This window comes from Saccoglossus kowalevskii, chromosome 21 (genome assembly GCF_978046115.1).
Source record: "Saccoglossus kowalevskii chromosome 21, keSacKowa6.1, whole genome shotgun sequence".
Taxonomy (NCBI): domain Eukaryota; kingdom Metazoa; phylum Hemichordata; class Enteropneusta; family Harrimaniidae; genus Saccoglossus; species Saccoglossus kowalevskii.
Window position 1 is genome coordinate 7131671 of NC_140661.1, and position 21849 is coordinate 7153519.

At 32.7% G+C, this 21849-nt stretch overlaps 1 protein-coding gene across 1 annotated transcript; it reads left to right on the forward strand.

Annotated features, from left to right (window-relative positions):
- Positions 1-1864: 1864 nt before the first annotated feature.
- On the forward strand, positions 1865-21672 carry LOC100370218 (uncharacterized). The gene is made up of 10 exons (XM_002736306.4): positions 1865-1938; positions 5613-5741; positions 7988-8169; positions 12197-12453; positions 14363-14561; positions 17517-17775; positions 19100-19265; positions 19511-19590; positions 20631-20724; positions 21185-21672. The coding sequence occupies exons 2-10, from the start codon at positions 5613-5615 to the stop codon at positions 21361-21363; spliced, it is 1545 nt and encodes a 514-aa protein (XP_002736352.1). The 5' UTR covers positions 1865-1938; the 3' UTR covers positions 21364-21672.
- Positions 21673-21849: the final 177 nt, after the last annotated feature.

The following is a 21849-nucleotide window of genomic DNA, read 5'->3' on the forward strand; positions in this document are numbered from 1 at the left end:
ATTTATTCAGCATTCTCGGGGTTTCTATAATTTGTCACGTGATTGTTTAGCCTTATTCGAATACACTGGGTACCATAAACGTGTAAGTCTCGTGTTGTCAATCGAAAAAGTGAATCGATTACAATCTCTACAGAAAAATACATACATAGTTAAAATCGGGCTGTACACGTGTTACTTGGAAAAATGCGCAAACTGACTGGAACGCGAAATGTTGACCAAAGGTATGGTTCTTGTGGAGACCTACAGGTAATACAATCGTGAACGTTACGACAGACTACCCGATGGCATGTGTTACAGGTGATGAGTAGTACAATCGTTGTTCGTCACGGTTTGTTCCATACTTGTATTTCCACAATATATAGAAAATAACGCACCCATGGACCATTTTTTTTAAATCACGTGTATTTAGAGAACCATAGAGAGATTGCTGTTTTTTAATTAACCGCCGTGTGTGTTATACAATTTGCTGTAGATTAAAAACGCCCGGATTCAGAACAAGACACTTACGTTCATGTTCGTTTTATTGCAAAATTATTACTATACTAATATGAAATGATTGCTCTAATGAAACTAATTGTGGTTAAGTCAAGGTGAAAATATTATGTATTGGGTAGTTTAGAAAATAGAAAATGATGTTGATATTTTAGGTGAATATAGTAAGTTTTAGTGATCTTCGAAGCTCAATTAAGAACCTCGGCTTCGCCTTGGTTCGTCATCTTGAAGGTATCTGATTTTTTTTACTTCTAACACATATTCTTACACGTATATGGGCAAAGTTTTCCCATGCGATAATGATAGACCATCCAGTAATTGAAAACTATCTTTCCATACCGTGTTATAATAAAGTTGGACACGAGAATTTCCTGATGCTTTGCCAAGTTTGAAAGGCGGTAGTCGTCGTACCGCGCATGTGCGATATTTGTGTTGATAAACATTGATTTTCCCACGAACCAGTGCGCTCTTCTATTGAAATCACAAGTACGAGTTTTGTCCTGGGCGCCACTCCACTAATTATCGCTGACGACTTCTTCGATACCTTCGATAAATAAATAAATAAATAAATAAATAAATAAATAAATAAATAAATAAATAAATAAATAAATAAATAAATAAATAAATAAATAAATAAATAAATAAATAAATAAATAAATAAATAAATAAAGCTTGGTAACCTCTCGGTTTTCACTCATTGGTGTGCGCAACCGTCAAAATCACCGTCTTTGTTTATATGGACCCATATCTCGCGCATGCGTGGCGCGACGACCACCACCCTTTAATCCCTGTGAAAAACTTGGTATATGAAAACGAAACTAAAATCTGGGGGTAATTGAGCTTGATTTTGAATCATGAACCTTGACATCGTGTCTTATATATTCCAGAGCTGTTGCTATGATACTGTGATGTTTTGTTATAACATCAAAACATATACATTTATGGCCGTGTTTCGTTGTCAGTCCCCGCCAGTCTGATAATATCATAATGCATATTTATATATTAATGGTGACAGAAGAGTATATTTTATTTCTGTTAAATATCGTTAGAAGTTTAATAATTTATTATACAGTTTGCTCATTTTCACTTTGCTGTCTCCGTCCCGGAAGCAACTCGGTGAATGTTGATAAGACATGTTTTGAATGGCGAAGAGATAATTTAGGATAGTTTGTAAATTTGATTATTTTTGTTGCGTTAATCAGTTTCATTTTGTTTATTTTATTTTCAAGTATTTATGTACGTAACGAAGGCATGACCATGAATAACAACCTCTACGTTCTGCCTTCTGATGTTGTCTGTTTATGTCCATTGCTATAGTGAGCTGACGTCACATATTGATATGCAAATTAGATTGATCCATAGAAAGCGAGGCTTTGCTCGACTGGTTGTTCGCCGAGGACAGGGGCCTGGATTTTTACCGGATTTCCAGATTTGTTAAACGGAAAGGTGAGTTTTAAATCTGATTTTAAGTTTCCAAAGACTTTATAGTCAGTGACTGATGGTAAATCAGAACATATTGTCCAAGCTGTAACTAGATAACAGTGTTTTGTTGTCGTCTTCAACTGCCGACTTGATTTGTCACTATCAATGTACACACTATGTGTTGAGTTTGGTCGAGTCCGTGGACCTCAACCATGCAGACGACTCAAGGTTTCATTGTTGTCATTCTGCAGTGCCATCATTCAGTGAATCCATTACATGAACTCATAACCAGTCACTACAATGTGTTGTAAAACGGTAGTAATATTACAATTATGAAATGATTAAACATGTGTGAGATACACAGGCAACTGCACAGTAAGACTGCTGAATCGGAGCCAGCAGGTAGTTCTGTTATTGTAATATTAAATGCAAATAAAAACAGGTGGTTAGCGTCATTTTTGTATATTTTTGTTCCATTACGTCAACAATTATTATATTAACATTTAACGATAATAATGTGCAGCCTTCATACATTTAGAAAGGTTTGAGCGCAGACTTGTAACAATAATCGTCCATAGTTTAAGGGCATTTACTAGTACTTACCTACTACAGTCTGATTTTTACCTGCTGATATTTAATGACAGAGATTTACGTAAACATATTTGTTAATTGTAATTTGTCTAAATAAATATAAGAACATTTGATTGACTGAAAAAGCATTTCAAATGGCAGTTTCAAGTAATAACCTGACAAGGTCACTGTCCATAATCACTGTGTCCTTCAGAACATTCCATAGACTGATCTAGTAGTACTTTCCTGTATTATAGATTATTACTCGGAAACATGAGAGAGATTATCATGTCATTTGTGTTTACCATATATTAAGTCACATTGTTGTTAATGTTAGGGGAATAAGTACAGTACTGATATACCAGTTTTCTATACAGATATGGCCATAAGAATAACTACCGTATTTATTCTATTAGTATATCACATGTTCTTATGAGGTATGTCTATAGTCATATTTTAATAATCCAGCATACAGTAAATGTATTTTTAGAGTTATGTCTTCTGCTGTTAAAATTGTGTTCTGATACAGCATATACCGGTATATGTATGTAGTTATAAGTAATAGACATTGAAATATTTTGCTTAAATTAAAAAAAAAAAAAATTAAAAATTGTGCCCATCTTTTGGCAGTCTCAATATATGTAAAATGACCCTATTAGACTGCCTGTCTAATGTAATCAGTGACTGCCCTTTATCCTTTTGCTGCCAGTTTGGTCAAATGAATCTCAGTGTATAAATACCAAAATGATAGTACTGGTAGATAATTGGATGTTAAGTGTTCACAACTAAATTTTGCAACTTAATCAAGGCAAGCAAATATATTTATATTTTTTATTTCTACAGTTTCTTTTTGAGGTGGATGCTATATACTATATGTATTTTACATTGGTTTGCTGTAACTAGCATTTAGGCTATGGATTTTTTAAGTAGTAAAAAAATGTGTCAAATCAATTCAGTATATTTTTATTCCAATATTTGTCTTCTTTACTGAAATATAATTTTTAGATTGCAACTATATTAAGCTACCATTTTAAATAGTTTGTGACATTTCTCTAAAGATTAAAAAAAAAAAACTCCTATTAAAGCAAGACTGTCTGACCAAATTTAATGTATTCACCATGTGCAGAAAATATTGATTTAAAAATGACATGTACATGTAACAGTTGGTAATAGACTTTTCCAGGAACCACTATACATATAGCAGGGGTTTTTCTAAACCGGATAACGAGCGCAGCGCCCTGATACTCTTGGCTGGTGCCCTTTTACTGAATTACCGATTGAACTTTCAAGTCATAAATATATTTCTTGAGCCGCGGACTTCCGTGCTACCGTACAACATGAAACCTTTCTCAAATATATTTTTCTCTGTGAAAACTTCCCAGCAACACCAGCTGACATTGTGTCTGGAAACCAAATACACTAAAATTACTCCAAAAATATTACAATGGCGATAGATACACCATTAAAACAGCGCAGAAACTTTCTGATATGGCGTTTCCAGGTCGATTCACCATGTTGCTCCACTCCCTCGCCTGTGTGTGCTCCCTCTTGTTCATTTCTTCTAGAAAAACCTCTGCATGTAGTGCAGTTCAGGCACAACTTAACATTTTGCTGGCTGAAAGCTAGTTTAGCTTGTTTTCAAAATAATCATATATCTAAGTTGAGCTGAGTAACCTGCCTAAATATGTTTCATATTAGTAATCAAGTTGAATACTTTCAAGAATGAATTGAAATTACTGCTTACAAATTATGGTACTTGTTGTTCTTATTGTGAGGTTTGCCTGCTTTAAATCCATCATAGGAACTTGTAATCCAATTTGTGTCATTGATAATCAAAGTTTCCTATATAGTAATGTGGTTGTCAATTCCAGTAATAGTAACAGCCAGATTATAGTAGCACTTTCTGCACTTAATGTTGCCATGGTAACTGTTTTATTTTGTTATATAAAGTCATTTGGTGTAAATAATTCAATATTGAATTAACTAGACTGTGATCAGAAATTGAACTCTGACAATAGACGGTAAGTGGTAGGAGTGGCATTGAATTGTGTGACATAAATCATATACTGCACTGTTGTAAAACACATGTGTGCTAAGCAGATTGGTCCACCTTCTTTAAAACTGGCTTGTGACTTTAAAAGGTAGAATTCATCTCGTAATGTTCAATTTTATTGTAAACAAACAATGTATTTTATTTGCATTGCATATATCACTGAGGAATTCATATCGAACATGGCATGGTGTGGCGACCATCACCCCCTAAAAGTTAAAATGATCAGAATGCATTTACACAAACAGTTGGTAAATTCAATGTAACAGTAATTTGCATTTATTTTATATGATTTAGTCAAGCATTTTAATTGGGTCAGTTTTCGAAGTTGATTTAATTATAGCTGTTGATACCCTAATATTAATATAATTAATATTTTGGAAGAATAATTTAATCAGTAACATCATATATCAGACACTTATGTATTTTTACAGCTGTTGATCTTCCAGATTAATTAAATATTATTAAATGATGGTGGTCATTGTGTAGCATATGTTTGAATTCCATATAAACAAACAATGTATTTAATATGTGCTGTGTACGTCACTATGAGTCCTATATCAAACAGGACGTGGCACGAACACTGCCCTTTCAAGTTCCAATAGTAAGTCTGAACCAGGGGTCCTCTTGTAACATATTTCCCTACTTTTTCTGACTCAGAGTCATGAAGTGATGGAACAAACAAATATAAGTAGGTAATTTGACCCAACTCTATTGTTTCTTCAAGTCAGCTGACAGTGTACTAAGTTACTATAGTGTATGTGTAACCAATGTACACACTATGATCACTATGTACATTGAATCACTACATATGCTGATCTATAGCAAATCTTGATATTCGCTATTTTACCGATATGAACAGACACATCAATCATTAAAGAGTAGACTGTATGTAAATATACTATTGTCTTAAACCAATATGACTTTACTGTTTACATTTTCAGTACCTGCCTGCTCTATATTTGCTCCCTGCTGTTCGTTTAATTTGACAGTAGGTTTTCCCTTCTAATGGAGATTACTTCCATTCATGATTGTCTGGCTGACCTGTTTTGAATTATTATATTAATTTTATTCACAGATGGGTTGTGCAATTTCACAGGATGCTGGTACAAGTACTCAGTCTAAAGGTAAACCAACAGCATCCGTACAACCACAACAAACCAAACCAGTATCACAGCCACTGCCAGAAGAAGAGTCGGATGATGAGGTAAAACATTTTGTTTCTGTTTTAATCAGCATTTCAAGTCGGGATTCGGGGTAGGCAGTATTTTTCTACTACTATCTTGAACTGTATACACCACAGCACTGATTTTATTGTGTTGTCACAATCACCTTCATTTTACTAAGCTGAGTCTTACTTACCCTACATGAACCACCATTCCATATTTTGAGTATCAAATGAACCTCAATGGACTTTGCTATCCAAAATGCGCTATTGAATGGTACGTGGTAAGTTATGTATGACTTAGCTTTGTCAAATTTTAAATTATCTCTAGAAGAGTTTGTGTATTTTGTCTTCACAAACACCATTAAATTATCAAATTGCAAAAATTCTTACTATAAAAAATAAATTGTTTATACAGTATATATTAGATTAACAAATTTGAAGATATACTCTGCCATAATAGAATGTGATATTGAAACACAATCTCCCACGCAGAGTTTTATTTCTTAGAATATATCTTGGGAACTTATGCTCGCTGTTGGTTGGTAGATGGATTACAATGGTACTAATTTTAAAAATGTCCACCAAAACATTGCTATGCTGATGTTCGATTTTGGAACCTGACAAAAGGGTAATCAATATTTGTAAGATTCTGGCTGGCTCCATGGTGAGAAGCTCATGTTTGACTTTCCATAGCACAAACTAAGCGGCAGTAGGACGAGTTAGCCATCAAACTACAACATACTTTTGATTGTTTATATTTCTTCACCAGTGGCAATCAGCAGAGTGTAACCTCAGTATTTCACCCAGCAATATGAGTGCCCGCTAATAATAAAAACATGCCAAGAATATGTGTAATCAAAGTCTTGTGGCGTTTCACCAACAAAAATGGTGGTGTGTGGTCGCAGAGATACTTTTAGTGTTCTAACTTCAAGGAGCTCTGAGAAAGAGAATGTTTGAACCCTCATACTAACAAGCAACAAAGTACATGCAATTATATTAAGTGGTGTTTGTATGTAAAATATCTGAAATTTCATCCCGCTCATCATATATAATTTTCCACTGGGTCCCAAAATTAATTTGGCAAAATATACACACCAACAATTAATTTAAGTTCTATGCTTTGACACTAAGATTTAAATGTCATAAAAGCAGATGACCAATCAGCATTCGTTTTACAACAAGGGCACAGATTATCAGCTTATACAAGTAGAATGATTGGTTCACTGTTCACTGGGAGGCATGCTGATTGGTGCATTTGTAAGCTACTAAAAACTACAATATAGATGAATTTCACCAGGGCTTTTTTGTAGCAACCATCATGTGCTGCCATTTAGAGCTAGATTTTTATGACAATAGATTAATATGTAAACAAAAGGTGTTAACAAAACTTGTAAACAAGATAAATAAACATAATTTGTGTAAAAATTTAGTCAGTGCTCCAAGAATGAGGGCATTAATCTATAATTAGGTTTTAGTTGTTTTTAGACAATCACTTGGAGCTGATAATTTTATTTGGCTCACAGAAATATAATAATATAATAATATCGGTTTAAATAAAATCTGCAAACAGAATATATCAATTTAATATATTTCTTATGATAAATTTTTAATATTTGCACAAATTGTCTGATTGACATTTAATATTTTAATAATAATACTGATTAAAATAACATTTGTTATACAAAATTTAGTATGTGTATATTTTTCCTACTTTTTGTCATAGCAACCATATGTAAAGAAAAACTGATCATGCTTATTGGAATGCCTCATTTTAAATTGGTCTGTTTTTTTAATTTCATGAATTTTTGCATTTTCATAAAGAACAATCATCAAAACATTTTGAATTAGAAATGCTTTAAACAGAAAAGAATATGGGGATTTGACATTTCTGAGTAATTGCAAGTGTTACCTGATAGCAGTCAACTCTTCAATATGAGAAGCTAGCACAACGATGACGATGTGATGTGATGTTGTGTCTGATTTGTAATGTCATCGAAATATATCATACCCAGACACCACCCATCGGTTGATACTTAAAATGTCAGATGCAGTGTTTAGATAAATTGACAACAAAACAGCTTGTTTTTATTACCTACTTATACTTAATAGGTGAAATGATGACCAAAAAACAGAAATATGTTACATCAATATTTGATGTTAAGTACCACTTGTTTTTAGCTTAATTCTGATCAAAAATTTGCATCAAATAATATATTGAGCAAAATATTAAATATTGAAATTAATAAAAAATATTAAATATTGAGAAAATGATTTTTTTGTTCTAGCCTGAACAGGTTGAGTTTAATGAAGGTTTGTTGAAGAAATGGATGGAATTGGAGAAAGATATCCAGTTACTTGAATCCAAAGGTGTGGGTAGAAGGTATGGTGTAAAAGCAGAAGAAATACATCAACTACAGATGGAAATCAAGACATGCGATGACAAATTCAGACAGCTTGAAGCACAAACGTAAGTAAAAAGAAAACTACTGTAAAACATGTCTTTCTAATTTGCATGTTATTTTAACTAATCTATGTATTTCTGCTAATTCAATGTATACAGCTATTTCAACATGTTTTACAGTATTTTGTTTTGACTTCCACATTTGGTGTTTTAAAATGTGTGTAAATATGTAAGCTTCTTACTAGATTGTTCCTGATTGGCTACCCAACCCTAACACCTAACATTTAGACCAATCAGAAACCAGTTTGTTTGTTGACAGTTTTTTTTTTTGACATATCAAATTCCGTCTTGTGAATAAAACAATTTTAGCCTTACAAAGAAACAATGATAAAACTATAAATCTGCCTCATTTGCAAGAAGATATTTTTTGGTGATAACCTGGTATCTTTGTGGTTACAGCAAGAGAAATATAGTGTGTTTTATAACTTGATTTATAATGCAAGTCATAGACAAGTTCAGAGGGGGACCCAAATGGGGAGGGAATAAACCTCAAACATGTGTTCATTTCATTGAGAATCTGAACATGCTAGTTTTTAGTTCTTGGTTATTTGAAAGTTACACATTGAAATTCTATGTCGCAATCATTAACATTGTGAATTGGTTTTGATTTTGGAATTTCTCTAAACAAGGTTGACACACATCATCCAATTCAACTGAAAATTAGATTTTTTTTGTAACAATGTCATTCAACAGAGAATCAATCTATGTCAATAGAACAGGTGCTACAGCATTTCACATGTGACCTGAAATCATAAACCGACTGTCACAGGAGTAAGGTAACAGCAGTAACATTACCAATATAGCAGAATAACTAAATCTCAGAGATGACATAATTATATACGAATTTTCAAAATTTAGTTGAAGTGAGAGGGTTGTCACCTGCGGATGCGCGAGAATTGAGTCCCAAGCGACGATAATAACACACTATAAAAATGCAAAGGCTCATGGGTAGACACTTGTTTGTAAACAATGACACACTATGGCCATCTGACGCATGCGCAGGTGACGACTCCCCCGCTTTAATTGTTCATAAAATCTCTTTTAAATTATCTCTCAGTAGAATCTTGTCATGTCTTGGGTGTTATATTTGTTTACATTTGGCTACATGCTTGCTAATAGTTTCTGGGTGGCAAGTACGCCGGTATTTCATTCTGAAGGTAACCGTAACTGAGGCCAGCAACTCATTTGCATATACCATCAATAGTGACTTGTCAATCAAAGAGCAACGTAAACAAACTTTCGAGACTTTTAATCACATACGCGTGCCTCGATTCCCTATATTTTAAAATCCATTTTTGGGCATGTTCCATTATTGACAATGCTCCGAAATTTCAACACTATCTAGCCAAGACTGTCAAGAAAAGCAAAAAAAAAAAAATTCACTCTGAGTGCCCACGAACATGCATCTATACCTTAATGACTTGTTCCCTGCTTCTGTTATTGAATATTTATGTATGTGTTCCTGTTAATATATAACAGCAGATTGTGAGCTTGTATTGATCAGTGAATGACATTTGTGACATTCGCATAAAAGAAGACATAAATGTAAACATATAACGACTCTTACAAATTAATTCAAATTAATTCTTGAATACTGTAGAATACTTTATTTTCGCTTGGAATTTATTTTCGCTATTTTCGCTGAAGGATTATTCCGTGAAAATAAAATCCAGCGAATATACTTTTTTTTCATATATTTCACATTAAACTCATCAAAAATCAGTGAAAATATATTCCATATAAAACGCTTAAAATGCCTTTTCAGCGAAAATTAATTCCAGCGAAAATAAAGTATTCCACAGTATTCCTGCTTTACAAAACTATTCACATGTACACAGTGTACATATTTATTAAGACCTGAAATAATTTATAGAGATTCACTTTATAAATAATATAGTTACGTATTTGTCACTTTACACTCTAATCCATCCCTCAAGGTCTAAAGCATTATAGTTTTTGGTTTTGAAATTGAGAGCCTTCATAATATCGAAGTTCACATTAATCAGTAAACACTAGGATGATGAGATGAAAGGCTATCGGCAGCTGATACTGCCATCAGTCAAATTAGATTAGATTTGAAAACATTTTTTTATGTATAAAATTTCTTAAATCAGAGTGCAGTTATTAAAAGCCATGTAGAGAACTCTTATAGTTCACCTGTACAAAAAAGGGATGATTGAGAATGAAATACAATCGGCAATATCATGTTGTCATAGTTACTATTGTACAATACAATATCAGGGAGTGTACTGTTCCAGGCTGGTGATTACATCACCATGGTAACCACATAAAGATGAGAGTATCGTGATGCGTATTGTAGTTATGTGTCAGAAGATTCCTCCTCAGGCATTTGGCCATAAAAGTCTGATGAATGAATTGAGACTTTTGAATAGTGTGTAGCCATGCACATCTTCCGTCATATAAACTGTATTTTAGCACTTCATAGTGATAATAATTTACATTTATTCTGTCACAGTTAATAATAATAATGCTTTCATTATATTGCTACTAGTAATTATCTTCTGCAGTCAAACGTACCAATTTTTTCAATCTGTTTTTAAAAACTATCCCAGTTTTGAAGATGTATGAAAGACTAAGTATATCTTTTAATTCCATCCATACATACATAGACTGACTTTGGTAACCATAGTTACAAATCATTTATGTCTTTTTCTTGAATAATTTTCAGTGATTAGTTTATTATTACCCACAATGCAGTTTTTGATTAAATTGAACATCACCTAGGTCATCTAATGCAACATCTTTTCATAAAAACAAGGTTATATTTTCAGCAAATAATATCACTTCATGTTTCCATGGCAATATAATCTGTGTCATTATAAAGTACTGAAGACTTTCAGTACATTGTGTGCAAAGAATGTATTTCCTATTCTTGTGTGATTTATATAACAGGAAATGGGTTCTTAATTATGTCATCAAAGTCTTTTTAGGACCATACGCATACCTCAATTTTACACCTGAATGAACCTATGCTACTATAACATTATAACATAAGTATTGAATTCTAAGTTGAAGGCGTTTTCCAATAAATCAAAGAATTTTGGGTAAAAAGTGTATTGTGTAACCACAAATAAATACACATGTAGATGTGAATATAATTGTGTTTTTTATACATATATACATATACGCAAACACATTTGACTGTATGTTAGCCTGGGTACTCAACTACTGTTCTACTTATCCACTCTTTATTGATGTCTGAAATGAATGCGATATTTTGTTTTTGCTACCAGTGTGTGGCCATAAAGTTCATTTTCACACTGGTAATCAGAATACGCTGCTTTAAATCAGTGATGGACTGTTTTACATTTATCTACATGCTATATATCAACTTTTAGTTGCTGCGGAAATGAAAGTGCAACTGTCAATTAAATTCTGAATGATGTTGCAATCAATTTATCTGGTTAATGAGCAAAATATTTTATTTTATATTAGTATTGTAAATGTGCAGAATAAAAATGGTTGTCATGCAGACACCAAGCTAATAATTGCTACTAAATGCATAAAATATTTGCTTCATCAGTAACGCATACCGATACATGTGTGGTCAAGTCATATTTTAATGACACAGCATACAATGGTTTGTATGCATGTTTCTTTGATAAAGCATATATATGGCATATCTGTTATTCTTAGAGGCAGAGCTACTTTACAGAATGTTCTATGTTGCTAAGATTGAGGCACACCACTGTCCCATGTATTCAATCATAGATCTAGTGAAAACAGCTAAAGTTGAAAAAACAACACAATCCCAACTATAAGACAATTAATTCTGAACAACCCACAGATTTATATATGTTGCACATGTAGGGGTAATCTTGTTTTACTGTTCAGGAGAGTCTCAACAACTAGCAGTTGTCATGCAGTAAAAATGCCTGGATGTTCACTCCAGTGAATACCTCTTATACATATGTACCATTGATTTTTATTTTGTTTAATACCAAAATCTCATCCATAAACATGTCAGAGCATTTTTTTATACAATTGGTTTTGTTACATTAATTAATTTTAGGAGAAAAGAATACCAAGATGTGGTAGACCTTGGTAAGAATACATCGGTTAAACAGATGATGTCACAAATGCAGTATGATGAGCAGATGGCAAAAGAAAAACAAGAATATATGGATGCATTGAATAAACAAGAAGTTGCAAACAAAGAGCTCAGTGCTAAGAAAAAACGATTGGAACAGTTGTTGCTAGAACAGGAAGCTGGTCAGGGTGATATTGATGATCTTAAAGCATTAGTTAACGAACAAGATAAATTATTAAGTGAGTACATGTATAGCTTTTAATTATTTCATTACTCTCAGCGCAACAAAGGCATTTGATTTAACTTCATGAATATTTATAAATTTCAATGGCAGTTGAATTCAACCAGCCAATCAACCATGTCATTTAAAAAGTTTTCAGCCAATAGAAGCCTCTCATTTCAGTTTCAATTGTTAAATTTATAAATATTTATAAAGATGAAGAGAATGTTGTTGCACTGAGAGTATTGTAAACAAAATAAACTCAAATCTTCTAAAAAGTAAATTGAGCCAAACACAAGTTGATTATTTCTTAATGTATGTTTTAATCAAAATGTTTGACAATAATTTTGGCTTCGGGAAAGATCACAAAACTATTGGTTTCAAGATTTTTTAAAAGTAAGTGGAAAAAAAGAATGAAATATTTAGTTGATAAGGTGATAATATAATGCACTGAACATTTCCAGGTTTTTGTAATGCTTATATATTCTGTAAATGCATTAATTATTCACTGGGTTTTAATTTTGCTATTTTTGCTGATAAGTAAAATCCGCTAAATTACATGTAAAATAACAATAAAACTCATTGTTTTCTTGACAAATTTGTAAAACACAGTGAATATGCTCAAAACATCAAAATAGTGAAATTACATTAAATGTCAGTAAAATTAAGGTAGCGAGACTATTATTTGTGTTGAAAATTACGATTTTCATATTTATTTATTAATTGATAAAATGCACTATAAACTTTCATGTGATAAAGTCAACATAATATAGAATGTCATGTAAGTTGGTTAAAATGTAGATTTTCTGAAGGGAAGCAAGGCAGCCTCAGTAGTGTTTTCCAAAATCAGCAACACAGGTTTAATCTGTGTGCCTATAAGTTTCAAAGATAAACTCAAGACAAAGCAATGTTAGGATGTGTTATCAGTAGCTATCTGACACACAATGAGTGTTTCCAAACATTTGAGTGGTTTGTCTCCGCCCCTGTTTGTTTCACAGATTAGTCATTTGCATATGAATGCATTAGACACAAGGTCACACAGCCACTGAAAAAAAATCATTGATTTTGGTGTTTTCATATGTCGAATTTATCCAATTATAGCTATCCCATTCCTTTATTTTTTTGGTTTCCAATAGCCTTACACATTTGGGTGTCCCTACACATGTTAAAACAGACCTTGATGGGAAAACAAATTGATTGTGCCGATAAACAAGCTTGAAAATCTTTGCTGTTACTTCATGGACGTTTTCTAGGAGTTTATGTTTTTCAAAATACAAGGTCTTTAACAAAAAATAACGTATACTTATTGTCGTCGAATTAACACCAAATTTTCACAGCTTTAAGGTGACAGTGAGAGGAACTTGAATGTGTCCAGACAAACTATTTCATCGATTATTTACCAACGAGTTGTGGTTTGAGTTGTGGGCAATGCGACTAAAACAGTAATTGAAATTCAGCACACTATTTTTTAAAACGCGTTGCTTGAATAAAACTGACCAGACACATTCACATTACCTGACTATTGAACAACTAGGAAAAGTGAAAAAAAATACTTCTTATTGCCAGCATAAATGCGTAATTATTTTTTTTACAGAAAAAGTAATTTTTCACCTTTGATTGAGTAACACGTCATAGAATGCAGATACGAGCATGCAAAATACACTTGTGAAAAGCTTGAAGTCTGGCGATTCTAAAAATATATACTTTCCTTTGTAGTCATTTAGTCACAACTGGAAGATGAAAACAAGTATGCAAATAATAGTCCCGCTACCTTAAATGGTTTTACAGTAACTATAAAGAAAACTAATAATAAATTCAGTTTGGAAAAAAATGTTAATAAAAAATGTTTAAGTATTTATTTGACTTTTTAGTGGGTACTCAGGAAGAAGAGTGTACTTTAAAAACTTGTTTTGTTTTTTTTATTTTAGAGAGTATATTCAATAATAAATATGGTAGTGATGCAGAATATAAACTAGAAAGTGAGTTAGATATGTTAACAGAAAGACAACAGAGGATATTGGTTGCTAAATATAAATGGCATAATGCTCGTGTACTTCTGCATCATGCAACCAATCAACTGGCATTCTCTGTGAAAAGATGGGGAGATGTCGCTAGGATACCACCAGGGTAAGTCTCTCATCTTTTATTATTTTTTGTTGGAGGGAAATTGGTGGAGAGAAATGTGTTTTTAGATACAATTCTGTTATTAAAGTCTGCACACAAGACATCTTTTCAAATGTCAAGCCTTCTCATATTTGTATGAATATTTTTTTTTATAATTGCTACTTATCCCCCAGTGGTAATCATAATAAATTTATTCCTCTATTAGTTGGACAATATTGTTATACTTTTCAATCACCTGGTTATCAATTCACCTCTTAATAATGAAAAATCAAATTTTAATGATTCAGCCACTCAATTTTTTTTACTTTTCTTTCTAACAATTCAGCCATCTTTGAAAATAATTATATTTTCATGGCTCAAATAATGTAGGGGATCTGGTACCGGTAATACCCATTGAGACTGCAAGACTGCATGTACCTATGACACCACACATAAATGAAATTAAGGTTATTTTTTCTGAATTGAAAATTAAATTTCATTTTCTCAATATGTGAGTCTAAGCCATTGAAATAAAATTAACTTTTACCATAATATTTGTATTGGTCTGACTGAGCTGTATATCTCATTTCACATAATTTGTGAACAAGCAAAATCACCCTCCCCCACCATTTTCAAACTGTCAGGATATTAAGATTTCATTTATATTTTCCCCTAGATATACACATGTTAAAGCATTCCACCACTGTTGCTACACTCAATATGTTGAGTTGTTTTGCTGTCAATTTGAAAACCATTAATCCAGATATGAATAACATGTATGAACAGTTGTTTCATTTCATTCAAATGTTGATCTGTATGTTTTGCCCTTTTCCTGTTGTGCAAACATTGAACATTTTTTAGGAACAGAAACATGTAAAGAAATATGAATCCAGTCATGATTGCACACGGAACATAACCGGACATAGCTGTGCACTTCAAATTGAAGTAGTGCTCATTGTGCCATGCCACATACATCGAGAAATGCACATAACTTTTACTATTGTCCTTAATTTTTGCATTGAGAAATTGTCGTTCATATGTCTAGCCACAGAATTTGAAGCTTTGCCATCGTTATGATCAGCTCATATGAAAATTGTATGAGACAGCATGGTATTTGATATCATTGCTGATATTATGGGATAGAACTATATCTGCAGATACAATTTGATGGTTATTGATAATAGATGGATGCTATCATGTTACCCTAAGTGTCCTGTCTTATCAGAATATCAGTCTACATTAATAATCATGGCATGCTTGGGGGCTATAGTAAGTCATGTGACTCACTTGCAACAAGATCTCTGCAGCCATTTGCAAATAATGTCTATTGCCACAGGTCTCATGCCACTAATCAACCAATTTAAATGCCTAGCAAGAACCAATGAAATTTTTTATTAAATATTTTTTTTCTCAGGTGCTCCCTGTTTGAGGGTGTAATCACCTGGGTCAGAGGTGAGACCAACATGTGGTCTTTTGTTTACTACTTAGCAGCTGTGTACCTGTGGGTTTATTCTGTGTGTATTTGGATGTTCTAATCTTGGTGTTTTTCCAGTGATTTCTCTTGGTGCAATCCAAATACAGTCGGTGTGTCTCGTTTACCTGCGATTTGCAAGAGTTTGAGCTGGCCAACATGTTAGTTTTTTTCATATGGTTGATTACTGGCATGTTGATTTCCCATTTTTGAGCCATATTTAGCTCCACTGTTGACTTTGTCGAGCGGAGCTTATCATATGAGTGATTGTCCGTCGTTGTCGTTCGTGTCAATGTTTTACTTTTTCGACTTCTTCTTGAAAACTACAAGCCTGAATGCTTTGATACTTGGTGTATATGTATTTTGAGTAGACCTCTCTTAGGTTTGTTCATTTCATGTTGATATCTTCAATTCTCTAATTTTGGTGAATATTTTTGTCATTTTTGGTAAAAAGTGATATTTTCGACTTCTTGTTAAAAACCAATAGTTCAATTGCTTTGATATTACATATATAGATACTACCCCTGGTACATGTAGACCTTTCTCAGATTTGTTCATTTCGTGATGATATCTTCAATTCTCTAATTTTGGTGAATATTTTTGTCATTATTGGTAAAAAGTGATATTTTCGTCTTCTTGTTAAAAACTGTAAGTCTGATTGCTTTGATATTACATATATATGTACTACATGTGGACCTCTCTCAGATTTGTTCATTTTGTGATATCTTCAATTCTCTAATTTTGGTGAATATTTTTGTAATTTTTGGTAGAAAGTGATATTTTCGACTTCTTGTTAAAAACTGCAAGTCTGATTGCTTTGATACTATACATATTGTTCATTTTCTAATGATGTCTTCAGTTCTTTAATTGGAATGTGCATTGCTAACAGCGGAGCTATCTCAGCCAAGAGGCTGCTTGTTTCTACTTTCTTCGTCATTTTCATATAGCAATCTCGTCATATGTTTATAACATTGTCGTCTATGGAAATTCAATTAGTGGTATGAGCCCCACAATATAAGTGCATCACTTGTGAGGATCTATTCATGTTTCGATTTCTCAACATGCGTGTGTGCTACCATGTATCTCCATCTGTATCTCGGACATACCTGGTTCGATCAGACTCAAACTTCACAATTACATCACATATATACTAAGGTTCTATTCGAATGGCAGCCATTTTAATTTATCAAAATCTAGCATTTCTGCCATTCTGGAACTGAATCTTGATCATGTATGGTCGTATATCGTTCAAACTATTTACATTCATTACACATGATGAGATCTTGATTTACATCATTTTGTTTTTTTAAATCAGATTCAAAATGGCTGACAGGTGGCCATTTTGTTTTAATGGTTGCTGTTCCAGAGCCATATCTCTGATATTCTTTGACTGTTTATGCTCAAACTTTATATATTTCTTAAATTTGATAGTTCACAGGGACTATGTAATGCAATTACTAAATTTTAATGCAATCTCATGTTTTTTTTGTAATATTTATATTTTTTAGAAATATGAATAATTTATATCAAGCTTCAGCTGAAACTAGAAACAACTTGATTGCAGCATCACAAAACATCACCAGTGCCCAGAGATACTTAAACACAATTAAATTCCCATACTGTACACCACAAGAAATGCAGACATTGAACACCGCTATTGCTAATATATTCAGTGATATGAGAGATGCAAATAGACATCAGCATGCCATGGCGTGTTTTGCTACAACACATCGTAGAGCTGCAGCACTTGTACAATGGTTTGATCAGGTATGTATTACCTTACTATGTACACGTGGTGAGTCTCACATAAACAGAATGTGCACATAGCAACCAATTTCTGATGATTGTTCCAAATCAGGTTAACATTGGTACTTGTAAAAACCTTGGATTAAACAAAGGGAAATTTCAGGGCATTCAGTGCTCAGCAGTGATATTGATAATTCTCAGCAATTAATACAAGTTTTGGTAAAGAATACTCAGTTTGCTAGTTTAGTACTTAATTAGAATTCTTTACTCGTTTGAACACCATACTTATTCTCTTGTTGGTGCAAGTTTTTATTTTACTTTTTTTTTCAACTATTTTGAAGCAGAGAACACCATTCCATTATTTACTCTTGATAAAAATAAAATAAAAAATGATTACAGAAAATAGAAGTCAATTTTCTTTCTCCATGTGCCACGTTAGAGGGAATACTTCATCTTTTTGGGAAAAACAAAATTGAAAAATGAGTTGCATCATCATTAAATCCCACAACAAGCACTTAAATTTAAAAAAAACAAAAATGATCACAAAAATACTTACATTTTATTACAATATTATTTACATACCATTTTTGTTGTTGAATGTTTTTTGATCATACACAAACTCTTCAAGCAAACAATTTCTGCTACGTCCTGACAAGGTCAAATCTGTTATTAACAGAATGCAGTGTTCTATTGACGCAATTCTCTGAGAATTTCCAAATATTGACGATAACATTGTTTAAAAAAACTGGTGATTCACAATATTTGAAAAGTAACTTGAGTGTGGAAAAAATATATACCTATAAATAATACCTTTCACGATAGTGAACGTATCATGTTGAAGCATAGTTTCGCCGTTTACACCCTATTCACAATGGACACTGTAATTATTTGGAAAAATTAAACGATGGCCCAATTAACGATGACCCACGTCATGAAATGACTGGCTATAAAGTAAACAAGTATACAGTAATATGCAACTGTCTTTTTTCTGTTTTTAAGCACAGGATATATGTTTATGTTTTGCATATTTAACCATCACCTGGTGATCGTATACATTAATAAATTATTACTATTATGAGAATTGTAATGCATTTTTATTACATGCTGAAAATTTTCATAGAGACTTGAGATGAATAGAAAAAAAAAGGAGCAGGCATTGTGTTAACAATTACACAGGAGAATTACTTTATGAAGACATCACTTGTTTTTGTGCCTTGATGTCTTTCCAAATACAGATTTTCTACATATTTTTTCCCATATACTGATTTTACGCCCATGTTTGGAAATTTTGCATTAAAAGTTGAACCACAAAAATGCTGATTGTATCATGGTAATGTGTTTTCAGGTTATTAATGGTACAATTATGACTGATATTAATACAGCTAATAAAGCTGTAGATGCAAAGAAGAGGGAATTAAGAGCGGAAAGAATCAAACTCATTAAAGAAAAGATAAAAATAAGTCAAGGAACGGATGTCACAACTGAGTATAATGCGCAGATTGGATCCTCAGGTAAGTTGACACTTGGTGGCGCTGTTCAATTCAAGCATTGAGTTCATGGCTGGCTTTCTTTTTTGTGATTAAATCATTTATTTCTCTCAATTTAATGTTTTTCTTCATCTCTGACTTTATTGGTGTATATACCATGAGGATAACAGTAAACCAGTAAAATATATCTTGAGTGTGCTGCATTGAAGTAGGTTTCTGACACTAGAGGGCGCTCTGCACACATTTGTAAATTCTTAAAATTTTTCCAGATTTTCAAGATGATCCTGATGCTGAATTGGCAAGGTTGGTCGAGGCTGATGCTGTTTCCATGGCTGGTGATCTTTCACAGGTAAAACATATTAATTTGACAGAAATATGATGTTTAAATATCACAGTATTATTTTTATCACAGTTTATTGAACAAGACAGTAATAAAAGTTCAGTTTGGACAAATTGTCATGAATTTTTTCTTCTATTTTTGTTAACCTGCGTCAAACACATTTTATTCACAACTAATTCAAACCAATAATGTTATAATAATGAAAATTCTTCCAAAAATCAACATCTTATTGAGGCCAGACTTTTATTATCCCTTGTTTCGCGAACCCCCGGAATGAACAGGTGCCGAAAATGAAATAAAATAAAATTTTATTTCAGCGTAATTTCTCGCGCCCGCCGACTTGTTAACGCAAAAGATTGCTTAAAAAATAGTATTTTTATCTTAATTTTTTTACTGCCTGCCGCATACCAAATCCAAGTTGCATTTCCGTGGGAGTATCATGATCAAAGTACCGAAGTCTTGCACATATGAGAAACAAGGTTATACATGGAATAAAATTTTATTTCATTTCTTCTATTCGATCAATGATCTTACTTACAATTCTTTGAGAATCACTCAAATCTAATGGAAAAAAAGAATTAATTTTTTTTTTTTTTTCGCTCGCCTCAAAAAAATTGCCTTATAAAAACATGAGAAACAAGGAATAAAAAAAGTCTGGCCTGAGCAACTAAACTTCAGTTTAATTTGTCTTGATGAATTATCTTAATTTAACACCATTATTCCACTAGTGAAATTATACTGATATTATAGTGATCATGAAAAACATCTTATTGTAGATGTAGTTATGGAATTACGAAATTCTCATTTTATAAACAAAATAAAATCTGAGACCACAACATTTTGGTTTGTGTCTTCAGAAACTCCCTTCAGCCACATACAATGTTTATTAATCCATGGAGACCTCTCTTCCCAGTAGTCAACAAGCTGGCTGATTTTATTTTGATTTTCTACAAAATCAGTCCTATTGGAGAGCACACTGATGTGTACAGTGTGTACCACATATATAGCAACTTAGTTTTTAAGCATGTCTTTGATTTGACTTTTCTCAGAGCCTTCCAGAAAGTAAAGAAGATGGTGCTGCAGCTCCAACTCCCCTTCCAGCTGGTGAATTAGCGCCACCACCAACCTCAGATGATCTTTTTGGTAAAAATTGCAATTATTATCAGTTATAATAAAAATTTGCTGCTTTACCAGCGGTTACCAGCGTGCTTCTGTCTATATTGAACATTGTTGGAGATTTAGAAATTCAACCAGTGCTTTATTGAAGATCTGATCAAAATACTTAATAACAATATATTGTCATGTGACCTCATTACAAATATTTGCAATGAAGAAATTATACGGATTTCAAATTTGTGAATGATGACAACGGTATTAGCATTTATTTGATTGTACTTGATTATTCAATTTTCATAACTAGTGTCCTTTGTTCCAATACTCACCTTAAAAGTACAGTAGCAGGTTTGTTGTTTTGAATTAGACATTGTTTATGTTGTGGTGCTTCTATTAATTTAATGGATTAAACATTTCAATAGTTGAAGCTAATATGTTACTGAAGTTACTCCTACACATCTTATAAGAAATGTATATTTCTTATTTTTAGGTAATATTGAAGAGTTGAAGAAACAACATGAAGAAGAATTAGTGCAATTAGAAAAAGCACAAAAAGTAAATAAAGCGAGGGCTGATCAAGACTTACAGGATAAATTGGCTCGACGTAGAAATCGGCGCCGCAAGATTCAACAACAAGAGTCAGAGGCAAATGCCCTTATGAGTCAGTAAACTACTATGAATTTACAGTGAAGGCAATATATATTTATATTGACTTGTTATGAGGGCAACAGTATATGTTTATTGATGCGCCATATGACCAACCATGTTGGGACTATGAGTGTGTGTCTATGGCCATAAAGAACTATGAATATGGGAGTTCGTAATTAGGGGGGGGGGTCGTAATATGGGGGTCCTAAAATTGGGGGCCTAATACAATGTAGTTTCCAAAGCTTGTAGGATGATTAAAAGAGAAATGAAAACACACATACTGTTGCCTGAATATTAAAGTCAGAAGGTGTGTCAACACAATGCATGTGATTTCTGCTTCAGAGTGATTCTGTTCTCCTATATTCTGTTATACTAAAATGTTGTACAAAATGATAATTGACTCAAAAAGACTGACAGGTAAATTGCTTTTTTTGGTAGAGAATTTACATATATATAAACACATATATAAATACATATAAACAAAGCCATAGTGAGTTCACTGACAAA

Excerpts from the sequence above, each read along its gene's own strand:
- LOC100370218 (XM_002736306.4), top strand. The coding sequence starts at position 5,613 with ATGGGTTGTGCAATTTCACAGGATGCTGGTACAAGTACTCAGTCTAAA. Across the intron at positions 5,742-7,987 it reads AAGAAGAGTCGGATGATGAG|CCTGAACAGGTTGAGTTTAA; the intron begins GTAAAACATTTT and ends TTTTTGTTCTAG. Across the intron at positions 19,266-19,510 it reads TGCGCAGATTGGATCCTCAG|ATTTTCAAGATGATCCTGAT; the intron begins GTAAGTTGACAC and ends AAATTTTTCCAG.